Below are 13,830 nucleotides of genomic sequence, written 5' to 3'. Positions count from 1 at the left end.
CCCACACAGTCTGGACCCAAACCTGAACACCTCACGCCGCTGTGATTCACTTTAACTGTTTTCAGGCAGAACGATGTCGGTGCCAGTTCTCACACCGGTTTCACTGGGAACCAAAGTGCTCACTGGCAGGGTTGGGCAGTATCCAAATTTTTATACTGTTAAACCTTCTCAGGATTTTCCGGGGTATACAGTATTACCTTATTACCAAAGTGTTTTAGTACGACTTTGGTAAGATACGAAGCCACATCGCTGTACGCTCTATGTGTATAAGCAATTTATATTTTCTTTTATTTTGAGGGGTTGTTGGTTTAACTCTTGACTTAATTCTTAAACTTCTGACTTTGAACTTCAAATGAACTGTATGAAACTAATTGTGTGTACAGTGTGTGTGTTGTGTGTACAGTGTGTGTGCTGGTGTTGTGTACTTTTGTGTGATTGTTGCTGTACTTTTCCTCGTCCTATAGATGATTTTACATCAACCTGCCGAGGGACTGAAGATGGAAATTAGCCACGTTGGCTATAATCTTTACATATTTACATTTTTTATGTTCATTAATATGTACTGTCCCTTTACAAATAAATAAAATAAGAAAAAAAAAAAAAAAGAAGCGACGTATAATCTCTGGAAAGTTTCACATACACGCACAGAACAGACTCACCATCAGCAGAACATCCCTCTGTCACAGAAAGAACACTCATATTCCAGTCGTGTCCTTTAGTCCGACAGAAGCTGAACCACATCAGTGCACAAGAGCTGTTTTTTTAGCGCTGTAGTTTATGCAAATGAGCCATGTGGTTTTAAGTTCTGTTTCTGTAAAACATAAACAAATGTGGCCTGAAGCAAAAATGCTGCCAAATCGCAGAAATACTAATATTTTTTTGGGGGGGGACCAACACACTCGTGGCCGGACTTACCATATTGTCTTGGCCTCCCTCATGAGCGTCATGTGACAACAGAATGAAACTAATCGAACGTCATCTCCCCACACAGTTAAAAGAAACATTATTAGTTTTAAATCGTGATCGCATTAAACTGAAACTACAGCCACACATTCTGTGCTGAGCAAATAAATGTAGGTATCAATAAAATATAACATAATACTGTATTACCACCCAACCCTACTTACCGGTGAATGACCCGCGCTCAAACCATTTACGTGAACCCAGGATGCGTCATCGACAGAGGGAGTGGATTTGTCACCAAATAAAAACAAGGCCATATGAAAGCGGAGGTCACAGCGAGGAAAATAAGAATCATGGATCACATCATCGACATTTGTACACCATTATTTATCTGCTCCAAGCTCTGCTACGACATCTGCTGTGGAGAAAACGACAGCGATGCCCAATCCAAAGATGGAACCTCATCGGGCAAAGAAATATTTGGTTTCCTCCGCTGACCACTGCTGCACAGTCTTTTTGTCACTTGATTTCTTTCACACACATATTTGCTTTGTTTGTTTATTTTACCATGTGTGACTCGGATGAACCTGACGTCTACTTTGTCGTCACAATTCGCTTTTAATGCAACTTTTCGGTTCCTGAACGCTCTGATTTTTGGCGTGAACACATCAGTCGGTTCGAGATTAGATGCAGGAACCTTCACCGGCGAGGTTCTCTGTCGGCCTAAAAACGTTGTAGAAGCACAAGCCACCTCTCCTCTCCATCTCCTCCGCACCGTCAGACTTTAACTCCCAACTTCTGATATTTTTCTAATTCCAGTTGTGGAGAAGAGTCGAGCATTTATCTGGTGCATGTGTGTTTGAGTGTGTGTGTGTCAAAGCTCCTCAGTGTGTGGGTCTTTACTCAGAACACTGTGCTATGGTGAAGGATCTGATACAGGAGGGACAATGAAGTAACTGACATCACTCAGACTCGGGCTGTGGTCGACTAAAGACATGTCCCGTCGAGCGACTAAAAGGGGGCGCGGCAAAAACTCTCAAAACTATTACGTATCTCTGACCCAGACTGCACTCGTAAAACTAAAAGCAACTCAGAACAGAACAGAAACAACGTATTTATATATAAAAAAAAACACATTCAGCTTGTGAATCTTGAGTTTAATCTGACTTTTTACAGAGAAATACCAAAAAAAAAAACAAAGAACAAATGCTAATTTTTTTTTCACTCACTTCTCCTTTTCAGCTGTCGTTCCATAGAAGTCCTAATTTCTAATCTAAGTAAAATGATTAGTCGACAAATACAAATTTTCATTGACTAAGACTACAGCCCTAATCTTCACCATCGTGACAGTCGCTCAAGGACGGACCGGCCTTAGAACCAGTGAGTCTCAGGTTACGTTTATACTGAAACGAATCACTGTATCACCGTATCGGAAATGATCTGCATCCAGACACGTCGTTTCTGTGTCCTGCAAGTCTTCCCCTATCCACACAGATTTGAAGCATATTTGTTTACGTTTTACAGAAACAAAACTTAAAACCGCATGACTCATTTGGATAAACTAAGCGCTCAAAAAAACAGCTCGCTCCTTGTTCGCTGATGTGGTTCAGCTTCTGTCGGACTGAAGGACACGACTCAGTGGAATATGAGTGTTCTTTCTGTGACAGAGGGGTGTTCTGCTGATGGTGAGTCTGTTCTGTGTGAGTAGTTCTAGCGACGCTGTTTCCCGTTTGTCTCTGGTTTGTTTAAACTGTTTTCCGATGTCACGAACCCAGAGAATCAGAAAGGCGCAAGTCACAGTGATGTGTCCCAATAAGGACACAACTAGAGCTCCTACGTCAGAGTTAGGTCGATTAATCGATAATTGATCATTAAGAATTTCATCAATTACGTTCATTTTAATCGACAAACCAAATGTAGGTTTCTGTGTGTAGTGTGACCAAACAGGTGTGTACATGTGTCTCTGCATCAGAAGGAGCGAGACACAAACAGTGGGTCAGTCTGTAACGAACCGAAGCACAAATGTGGATTTAACGATGATTTGTACAAGAAATTCCACGTTTTCCGTTCTGGTCGGGACAAGTGTGAGTCCATGTGCACAGTGTATAAAGCAGCACATATGTTTCTGTGTCCAGTGGGAAAAAGTTCACCAGGACACGAAAACATGAAAAAGTTTTACCAGGTGAGAGTCGCTCAATGTGGATGACGAGGCCCCGCCCCCCTCCCCCCGTACGCTGTCCTGGTTTTGACAAACACAAATCTGGTCACACTAACCTGTATTCACCTGAGTCATGTCTTTTAATCCGACAGAAATTGAACCACATCAGCGACACAAGAGCTGTTTTTTTTTTTTCTTCACTTAGTTTATGCAAATTAGCGATGTGGTTTTAAGTTTTGTTTCTGTGAAAGTTGCGCAAATCTGAATTAAACACATTATAATGTCAAACGGGCTGATGTGGCTCTAGAGTCGTTACGGTTTATATGTTGTAAAGTTGAATTTATTTATGCAGATAGTAATAATAACAATGATCATTTTAATATAAAAACGTTAATGATTAATCGATAATCGATCGTTAATTCTTCCGACGCTCGATTAAAAAATTTCATCTAATGCCCATCCCTAGACAGAGTATCAGTGTTTTCAGGCGTCCACACGGTGCCGGATCAGATCTGTACTCAGATGAGTTCATGGGAGCTGGAGGCACCAGATCGTTTTGTCTCTGGAGCCGTTTTCAGTCAGATTAATGTGGACGAACACTGCATCCACAACGAACTAGTGTGAATGGGGCCTCAGGGTTGGAGCTCACACCCAAGACCCAGACCCAGACCCAGAGGAGCACAGAGCTGAGGAGACGCCTGATCCATCCACACAGCTCCATGTGAACCTCCAGCAGATCCACTCTCCCAGAGGCTGGCACAGATCAGGGCACAACCTTTTAGAGCCCACACCTCCCCTCCAAACACCTGGTGTGAAGTGGCTTCTGCTGTCCCAGACAAACCTGAGCTCCACTCGGGCCTTTCTGTCCTGCGCATGAATCAGTGATGAGAGATAAAAAGATCTGGACGTATTAAAGATGGAGGAGCATGTCAGAGCGTGCGGTGTAGCAGAGGGCAGAGGCGGGCACGTGTACTTCACACTTCAAATGCATTTTACTTTAAACCTGCCTCCTTTACCCCTCAGACAATTCATATAAATGCACTCTCTCCCTCCTCTGTCTTTCACCTAGTGCCTCTGCATCATTTCATTTCTCTCCAGCGAATAGGTCAGGAATCGGAAAACACTAGACGGTTCACAAAAACCCTGGAAGTTGTAGAGTTGTGAAGTCATGACGTCAAACTCGTGGCGTCTGTGTCCATTTTGTTGAACAACACAACAGTAAACAAAGCGTCGAGATGGACGTAGACGAAGACAGACATTCTGTGTGGGCGACGATTCCCGAGATCGAGTATTTAAAGCCGGAACAAAGAGAATGTTTGGTGAATTTTATCAAGAGGAAAGACGTTATTGTCCTTCTTATCCTACGGGATTTGGCGCATTATTAAGTCACGACCAAACAGCAGCGATTGGTTAAATAAAAAAAAGTACCCGTCTACCTTCAAGCCAATAAATCCTAATGCTGCAAGATCAATTTGGAGTTGTATTTTGCTTCATTCACACTCGTTTCATGAATCTATTAATCCAAAGTCATCTTCTCTGAGCCTCAAAAACTCTCACTTGACATTTTGACAGGATTGTTGCGTTATAGGTAAAATTCCGAACTTCTCCTGTGCAGTTTTTAAGCCCAGAAAACAACACTAGACTCATTCTAAGGATTCTAAGGACTTCATTTGTTTACTTTCTCACAGCGGCTGACAGCATCTAAAGGCCTCACTGGAAACCGTGGTGAAGTTTATGTTTTCCAAATGCAGACATTATTATAAGTTATAACGTGTGAAATACTGATCCCAAGGTGACCAAAAGCTGGTTAAAAGTGGATTTAAGAATGCATAATGTGTGTGTTTTTTTAAAGTATTTGACTTTGTAAAATAATAAAGTGTAAAAGTGTATGAGTTATAGTTTGATCTCTTCATTGGCGTCGTGTCACATCCTTTAGTCCTATAGATGAACATGAAAGTACCGTATTTTTTGGACTAAGTGGCTCTGGAATATAAATCACACCAGCCAAAAAATGTGTAATGAAGAAGAAAAAAACATATATAAGTTGCACCAGATTATAAGTCACACTTTTTGGGAGGAATTTACTTTATAAAATCGGGGACCAGGAACCGATATTTTATCTCAAAATGCACGTTTAACAAACTCTCCATCTCACTCCAAATCACTAAATCAATTGAATTCTTCATCCTCGGTGTCACTTCTGAGCAACACCATGCAACTTCTGTTGTCACTGAAGTCCAGGATTTGTCGATCCATCCAATGACTTCCAGGAAAGTTGCATGGTGCATCTGTGTGCACCTGAAGCTGTGTTCTCCATTCCCATTTCCCCCCAGTCACTCACAAGTTTCTCGCTCATTCCAAACTTTCTTTCTGCTGCTCGATTCCCGTTTTCTGCTGCATATTTCACAACTTGCAACAGGCCACATGCGCAGAAAACTGACACACAAGACTAGAGCCTCTCGCGGCTGTCGGTCTGAACATTTTAATACATAAGTCGCACCAGAGTTTAAGTCGCAGGAAACACCCAAACCATGAAAAAAAGTGCAACTTATAGTCCAAAAAATACAGTACTGTGTTTCGTGTGTTTGTGCGTTTTGTGTGTTTGTGCGTTTGTGTGTTTGTGCGTTGGTGCGTTTGTGCGTTTGTGTGTTTGTGTGTTGGTGTGTTTGTGCGTTTGTGCGTTTGTGTGTTTGTGTGTGTTTGCGTGTGTTTGTGTGCTGTGTTTGGTGCGTTTGTGTGTTGTGTGTGTGGTGTGTTGTGTTGTGCGTGTTTGTGTGTTTGTGTGTGTTGTTGTGTGTGTTGTGTGTGTTTGTGTGTTTGTGCGTTTGTTGTGTTTGTGCGTTTGTGTGTTTGTGTGTTTGTGTGTGTGTGTGTGTTTGTGCGTTTGTGTGTTTGTGTGTTTGTGCGTTTGTGTGTTTGTGTGTTTGTGCGTGTGTTTGGTGTGTTTGTGTGTGTTTGTGCGTTGTGTTTGTGTGTTTGTGTTTGTGTGTTTGTGTGTTTGTGTTTGTGTGTGTGTGTTTGTGTTTGTGTGTTTGTGTTTGTGTGTTTGTGTGTTTGTGTGTTGTGTTTGTGCGTGTGTTTGTGTTGTGTGTTGTGTGTTTGTGTGTTGTGTGTGTTGTTGTGTGTTTGTGTGTTTGTGTTTTGTGTTGTGTGTGTGTGTTTGTGTGTGTGTTTTGTGTGTTTGTGTGTTTGTGTTTGTGTGTTTGTGTGTTTGTGTGTTTGTTGTGTGTGTGTTTGTGCGTTTGTGCGTTGTGTTTGTGTGTTTGTGCGTTTGTGCGTTTGTGCGTTTGTGTTGTGTGTTTGTGCGTTGGTGTGTTTGTGTGTGTTTGTGCGTTTGTGTGTTTGTGTGTTTGTGTGTTTGTGCGTGTTGTGTGTTTGTGTGTGTTTGTGTGTTTGTGTGTGTTTTGTGTGTTTGTGCGTTTGTGTTTGTGTGTGTGTTTTGTGTGTTTGTGTGTTTGTGCGTTGTGTGTGTGTTTGTGTGTGTTTGTGTGTGTGTTTGTGCGTGTGTTTGTGTTTGTGTTTGTGTGTTTGTGTTTGTGCGTGTGTGTTTGTGTTTGTTTGTGTTGTGTGTTGTGTGTGTGTGTTTGTGTTTGTGTGTTTGTGTTTGTGCGTTTGTGTGTTTGTGTGTTTTGTGTGTTGTTTGTGTGTGTTGTTGTGTGTTTTGTGTGTTTGTGTGTTGTGCGTTTGTGTGTGTTTGTGTGTGTGTGTGTGTGTTTGTGCGTTTTGTGTGTTGTGTTGTGTGTTTGTGTGTTTGTGTGTTTGTGCGTTGTGTTGTGTGTTTGTGCGTCGTGTTGTGTGTTTGTGCGTGTTTTGTGCGTTCGTGCGTTTATGTGTTTGTGCGTGTGTTGTGTGTTGTGTGTTTGTGTGTTTGTGTGTTTATGTGTTTGTGTGTTTGTGTGTTGTGTGTGTTTGTGTTTTGTGCGTTGTGGTACTCACGTGTATGTGGTGCGCCGCCGCCCCCTGCATGGCGGGGTCGGGGAGGGTCCCGGGCAGGGAGGCGGGCAGAGGCTGTCTGTGTCTGCTCCTCATGTGCAGCAGGGACGACAGGTTGGGCACCGGCCTGGGCACAACACAACACAACACAACACACTCACAGTCAGACACGGCACCAAAACCTCTCACCGACGCACAACTTCCTCACAGAGGCATTTTGTGTGATATCGGACCTTTAAAGTTTGAGTTGTTGTCGCGTTTGTTTGGACGCTGAAACACGCTGCACACACACAGGCAGTTGTACATGAGAAGGCCACATGACACCCTGACATGTGAGCGAAAGCAGAGGAGGTCGCCCAGCAGGAGAGGAGACACCCATGGGTGCCCTGGCCTCCGCACAAGCCTCACTGTGAGCTCATCTCCTGTGAGCTCATACTTGCTCTGTGTGCGTGTGTGCGTGTGTGTGTGTGTGTGTGTGTGTGTGTATGTGTGTGTCTTTGTGCACATTCTGAGCTTAGAGCAGAACCACAGCACGTCCAGACCCAGGATTGTGTTGCCATGGAAACACAGGTAAACACGGATAAGACTGTTCAAACCAAAAGCAACGGCACGACAGGACCAAAAGAAACCCGACAAGTGATACTGGCATCGAGTATCAGTGCCAATAACGATCAGGTATCGGTTGCGTAATATCGGTTAAGCCTAGAACGTCTCATCGTGTTTGAACTTTTATTCATACAAACTTCTTCAGTCGTGAGTTGAAGGATAAATAACAGTGCTGTCAATTGATTAAATAAAATACTGAATCACAATTAATCTCATGAATGTCATAGTTAACTCGCAATGAATCGCACATTTTTGTAGTCAGGCTGGTGCCAACAAGCGCCGCCGCTCAGTTGAATTTCTCTCCAGCGACTAGATCAGGAATCAGAAAACACTAGATGGTTCGCAAAACCCCCAAAAGTGTGAGTTCGGGCACCAGCCAATCAGCGAAGAGACAGATATTCTGTGTTGGTAAAGATTCCCGAGATTGAGGATTTAAAGCCGAAACAAAGAGAATGTTTGGTGAATTTTGTCAATTGGAAAGACGTTATTGTCCTTCTTCTTGTAAGATTTGGTGCATTACATACGTCACGACCAAACAGCAGCGTTTGGTTAAATAAAAAAAGTACCTACTGTCGAGGGAACGAATCCTAATGCTTGTGGAAACCATTTTTGTCCCTTGAATAATCATTTTAATAGTTTTATCAACATAGAAAAGTGGATAGGTTTTGTGGAAATGTTTTTTTTTTTTTATGCATCTGTGTTTGTGATGTGTTTGTCCCAACGCTGCTGTTCTGAGGTCGATGACGTCCTCACACGACGCTGTTTGTTTACATGTGGCAGCAGCGCGAACGCTTTAGTGGAGAAAATAAGTCCAGCGGCAGAAATATCTGTTAAATAATGAGACAGATATGAGTCCTGCTCCTCTGTGAGTTTATGGAGATAACAACAGCTCAGAGCAGAGAAAACAGCTGGAAAATAACCTGTAAAACTTCTGTCACGGTCACAGTCTTTATTGAAGGTCAGCGTGGATTCACCGTGTGTTTTGAAGCGATGTTTATTTATTTCATGTTTTCCTCTTATGAGTAACATCAGCGCACACACAGGGCTTCACAGTTTCACACAAATTGTTTTGCTTCATGTTTACAGCTGAATCGTTTTTTTTTTGGTTTTCTAGACAGTTTGTAAGAACCGAACCGAAGTGAGAGTCCGGGCGATCAGAGAAGAGACAGACATTCTGTGTTGGCAACGATTCTCGAGATCAAGGATTTAAAGCCGCAACAAAGAGAATGTTTGGTGAATTTTATCGAGGTGAAAGACGTTATTGTCCTTCTTCCTACGGGGTTCGGGAAAAGCTTAATATACCAGTTATCCTCGTTAACTTTTGTCTCTGTCACAGTTCTTATCGAAGGTCAGTGCGGATTTGATGTATGTTTTGGAGCAGAGTTTATTTCGTGTTTTCCTTCTATGAATAACATCATCGCCCTGACAGAGCTCCTCAGTTTCATAGAAATTGTTTTGCTTCATGTTTACAGCTGAATCGTTATTATTATTATTTTTTGTCTAACGTTAGAGCAGTGACCACAGTTTATGAAAAACTAGTTTGCAGTAAAATATTTTTGCGTTAACTCATTAATAACACGATATTTTTGACAGCACTAATAAATAACACAGTTGCATAACACAATTGGATCTCTTGCGAAATAAAAGATGTCTGTTTAAATTCAATAAATGACAATTTCCACCTGTACTGGTTTGGGTTAATCTCAGGTATCAGCAGATTCTTACGGTCAAAGTATCGATATCGTAAGGAGTAAGGAGTACTGCGGTAGGTAAGTTTACTGTATTGTCTTTAAAAAGAACTGAAGAAGTTAAAGTACATAAGAACACAAAATCAACATCTTTGACTTAATCGGCATCGGTATCGAAGCCAAAACAGCTGGATCGGTGCATCTCTACCGACAACCCTCCTGTTGTTGGGCGAATGTTCATGCCACTGTGCCACACTTATCGTTTAAAGTGCGTTTTGGATGGAGTTTTCCGTGTTGATGACATAGATAAAGAGATTTTGTTTCAAATTCAGCTCTAATTTTTGTATTTTTATATTTTCTGCCACGTGTAAATGTAAAAATATGATAAATTTTGACCGTACTCTCCGCCGAACCAAGTCAGAATTACAAAAACACGAAGCATACGCACTTTAATCTCTTCTACGCGTAAATTAAATCGAAAATATTCTTTACTAGTGCGAGTACGATCGCGCAGTTGACCCTGAAAACCATTACACAGTTTCATACGTGTATTCTTGTCTTGTGTATGGCCGCAGCTAATTTTAACTCTCTTGGTCATCAGTGTGACTGATGTTATGTAACCTGAAGTGCCTCCTGGGTTTGTGGAGAGTCTGCTCCAACTGCCCCGGAGCTCTGGAATCCTGACGAGGGCGGGAGGCAAAATGTAATATACGAGAATTTTTTAAAAACTTATAGACGGTTTCGGTTTTATTTCGCTTTCTACAGTGTTATAACTTTGTTCTCTCGTTAAAAAAAAACACGTCTGAAGAGGTTTTAGACTCGTCCATGTATGTTTGCGAGGCCCTTGTCAAACCCTCCTTGCGATTTGCTGTAAGTACGAGTATGTACGAAGCTCCGCCCACAAGCTTACGCCGTCTATATTCTCCCACTCGACAGTTCTCCATGAACATTCAGAAACACGACGCAAAAATGTGCGCGACGATTTCTCAAACCTGATGAGATGTGCAGGAGTTTCAACAGCGGGATACACGGTGATTGTGTTGTGATAGTGCTCTGAAGGGGGAGTGACTTAGCGCAGAGAGCAATGGGAGGGCGACCTCATAAAAACGATACTTATGAGCAGGGTCGGGCACGTTAACGCGTTCATTTTGTGTCATTATCGCTGACAATTATTTTTCTCCTCTTGACGCTGATTTATTATTTATTTTTTTATTGTAAATTGGCTTTTATTTTGAAAAAGTCCATCGTAAGCGAGACTAGAATGTTTCTTACAGCTGCGGCGCTCACAGGAAACAGAGAGAAACAATGCGGGATAAACAAACATGGAGAAGGATGAGGAACTTTTACACAGACGTTTTCATTTTAAAGTTCTTCAGACGGCGAAGTCGACACAGACAAAGTCATTTCTAAGACTGCAACACTGAACTGTTTCATCACTGGAGTTTCACGAGTCTGAAATTTAAATGCAACACACTCGGCTGATGCAAAATCATTCAGTGAATCAAGTGGAGCGAGACTTTGGCCGACCACGAGAGACGCAACGTGTCAGAGCCGTCGCTCCGCACGCACATTACACACAGCGAGTACCACACCAAGAGCTTTCGGGGGCACCACCGCACCGTCCATCGCTCTTCATCGGATCCCCCATCCCCACGTCCTCTGGTCTCTATTTTCTTCCACGAGAAGTCAGTGTCAGCGATCACATTCTTAACTAGAAAAGCACTCAGAGAGCGCAGACCCTCCGCCAAGGACTACAGTCCCCCTCATATTAATTGTGTTTTCCATAAATATTTGTCTCGTATCTTTCAATTTGGAATATGAAAGAGGATCCCATTGTCCATCCCTGAGTCAAATTTCATGGGGTTTGGTCAATAATTAACCCAGATATTGAGAAACAAAATTTTTGGCCCCATTTACCACAATGTTTACTAAAATTTCAAAGTGATCCAGAATCCAGGATTTCTTCCGGATCAGCCCCAAAATGAAATCAGTTCTTCCTTTTCCCATTTCCAACAAATCCTGAAAATTTCATCAAAATTGGTCCATAACTTTTTGAGTTATTTTGCTAACAGACAAACAAACAAACAAACAAACAAACAACAAACAAACAAACAAACAGACAAACGCCGGCAAAAACATAACCTCCTTGGCGGAGGTAATAATAATAATAATCATAATTGTGTATGTCTTCGCAACTTGCTTTGTTCAGAAAAGTAAAAAAGAAGAAAAAAAAAAAAAGTTCTAGGAATTGACAAACTGCACTAAAGTGTTTTTCTGGTTGTGTTCTGTTTTCTGGTTGTGTTCTGTTTTCTGGTTGTGTTCTGTTTTCTGGTTGTGTTCTGTTTTCTGGTTGTGTTCTGTTTTCTGGTTGTGTGTTCTGTTTTCTGGTTGTGTTCTGTTTTCTAGTTGTGTGTTCTGTTTTCTAGTTGTGTGTTCTGTTTTCTGGTTGTGTGTTTCTGTTTTCTGGTTGTGTTCTGTTTTCTGGTTGTGTTCTGTTTTCTGGTTGTGTTCTGTTTTCTGGTTGTGTGTTCTGTTTTCTAGTTGTGTGTTCTGTTTTCTGGTTGTGTTCTGTTTTCTGGTTGTGTGTTCTGTTTTCTGTGTGTTCTGTTTTCTGGTTTGTGTGTTCTGTTTTCTGGTTGTGTTCTGTTTTCTGGTTGTGTTCTGTTTTCTAGTTGTGTGTTCTGTGTTTCTGGTTGTGTGTTTCTGTTTTTCTGGTTGTGTTCTGTTTTCTGGTTGTGTTTCTGTTTTCTGTTCTGTTTGTGTGTTCTGTTTTCTAGTTGTGTTCTGTTTTCTGGTTGTGTTGTGTTCTGTTTTCTGGTTTTGTGTGTTCTGTTCTGTGTTTTCTGGTTGTGTTCTGTTTTCTAGTTGTGTTCTGTGTTTCTGGTTGGTTGTGTTCTGTTTTCTGGTTGTGTGTTCTGTTTTCTGGTTGTGTTCTGTTTCTGTGTGTGTTCTGTTTTCTGGTTGTGTTCTGTTTTCTGGTTGTGTTCTGTTTTCTGGTTGTGTGTTCTGTTTTCTGGTTGTGTTCTGTTTTCTAGTTGTGTTCTGTTTTCTAGTTGTGTGTTCTGTTTTCTGGTTGTGTGTTCTGTTTTCTGGTTGTGTTCTGTTTTCTAGTTGTGTTTCTGTTTTCTGGTTGTGTGTTCTGTTTTCTGGTTGTGTTCTGTTTTCTGGTTGTGTTCTGTTTTCTGGTTGTGTTCTGTTTTCTGGTTGTGTTCTGTTTTCTGGTTGTGTGTTCTGTTTTCTGGTTGTGTTCTGTTTTCTAGTTGTGTTCTGTTTTCTGGTTGTGTGTTCTGTTTTCTGGTTGTGTTCTGTTTTCTGGTTGTGTTCTGTTTTCTAGTTGTGTGTTCTGTTTTCTAGTTGTGTGTTCTGTTTTCTAGTTGTGTGTTTCTGTTTTCTAGTTGTGTTCTGTTTTTCTGGTTGTGTTCTGTTTTCTAGTTGTGTGTTCTGTTTTCTGGTTGTTCTGTTCTGTTTTCTAGTTGTGTTCTGTTTTCTGGTTGTGTGTTCTGTTTTCTGGTTGTGTTCTGTTTTCTGGTTGTGTGTTCTGTTTTCTAGTTGTGTGTTCTGTTTTCTGGTTGTGTGTTCTGTTTTCTGGTTGTGTGTTCTGTTTTCTGGTTGTGTTCTGTTTTCTAGTTGTGTGTTCTGTTTTCTGGTTGTGTGTTCTGTTTTCTGGTTGTGTTCTGTTTTCTGGTTGTGTGTTCTGTTTTCTGGTTGTGTTCTGTTTTCTAGTTGTGTGTTCTGTTTTCTGGTTGTGTTCTGTTTTCTGGTTGTGTGTTCTGTTTTCTGGTTGTGTTTTCTGTTTTCTGGTTGTGTGTTCTGTTTTCTGGTTGTGTTCTGTTTTCTAGTTTGTGTGTTTTCTGTTTTCTAGTTGTGTTCTGTTTTCTGGTTGTGTTCTGTTTTCTGGTTTGTTTGTTCTGTTTTTTCTGGTTGTGTGTTTCTGTTTTCTAGTTGTGTTCTGTTTTCTGGTTGTGTGTTCTGTTTTCTAGTTGTGTGTGTTCTGTTTTCTGTTTTCTGGTGTGTTCTGTTTCTGTTGTGTTCTGTTTTCTGGTTGTGTGTTCTGTTTTCTGGTTGTGTTCTGTTTTCTGGTTGTTCTGTTCTGTTTTCTGGTTGTGTGTTCTGTTTTCTAGTTGTGTTCTGTTTTCTGGTTGTGTGTTCTGTTGTTCTGTTTTCTGGTTCTGTTCTGTGTGTTCTGTTTTCTGGTTGTGTGTTCTGTTTTCTGGTTGTGTGTTTTCTGTGTTTCTGGTTTGTTCTGTTTTCTGGTTGTGTTTTCTGTTTTTCTGGTTTTCTGTGTGTTCTGTTTTCTGGTTGTGTTCTGTTTTCTGGTTGTGTGTTCTGTTTTCTAGTTGTGTGTTCTGTTTTCTAGTTGTGTGTTTCTGTTTTTCTGGTTGTGTGTTCTGTTTTCTAGTTCTGTTGTGTGTTTTCTGTTGTTTCTGGTTGTGTGTTCTGTGTTTTCTAGTTTGTGTGTTCTGTTTTCTGGTTGTGTTCTGTTTTCTGTTGTGTGTTCTGTTTTCTAGTTGTGTGTTCTGTTTTCTGGTGTGTGTTCTGTTT

The 13,830-nt window shown here is 41.3% G+C and overlaps 1 protein-coding gene across 1 annotated transcript in view; it reads right to left on the bottom strand.

The window, feature by feature from the left end:
• The window catches only part of LOC129410035 (cyclic AMP-responsive element-binding protein 5-like), a 67,407-nt gene that overhangs the window by 19,410 nt on the left and 34,167 nt on the right, over positions 1 to 13,830 (bottom strand). The window contains exon 6 of the mRNA XM_055157112.1: positions 6,998 to 7,121. Coding sequence (XP_055013087.1) covers positions 6,998 to 7,121 — 124 coding nt within the window. The remainder of the gene's footprint in view (positions 1 to 6,997; positions 7,122 to 13,830) is intronic.

The sequence above is a fragment of the Boleophthalmus pectinirostris genome, unplaced genomic scaffold (assembly GCF_026225935.1).
Source record: "Boleophthalmus pectinirostris isolate CB_2022bp ecotype Guang Dong unplaced genomic scaffold, ASM2622593v1 HiC_scaffold_21, whole genome shotgun sequence".
NCBI lineage: Eukaryota > Metazoa > Chordata > Actinopteri > Gobiiformes > Gobiidae > Boleophthalmus > Boleophthalmus pectinirostris.
The sequence above is the reverse complement of the archived record's forward strand: the minus strand, read 5'-3'. Positions and strand labels throughout refer to the sequence as shown.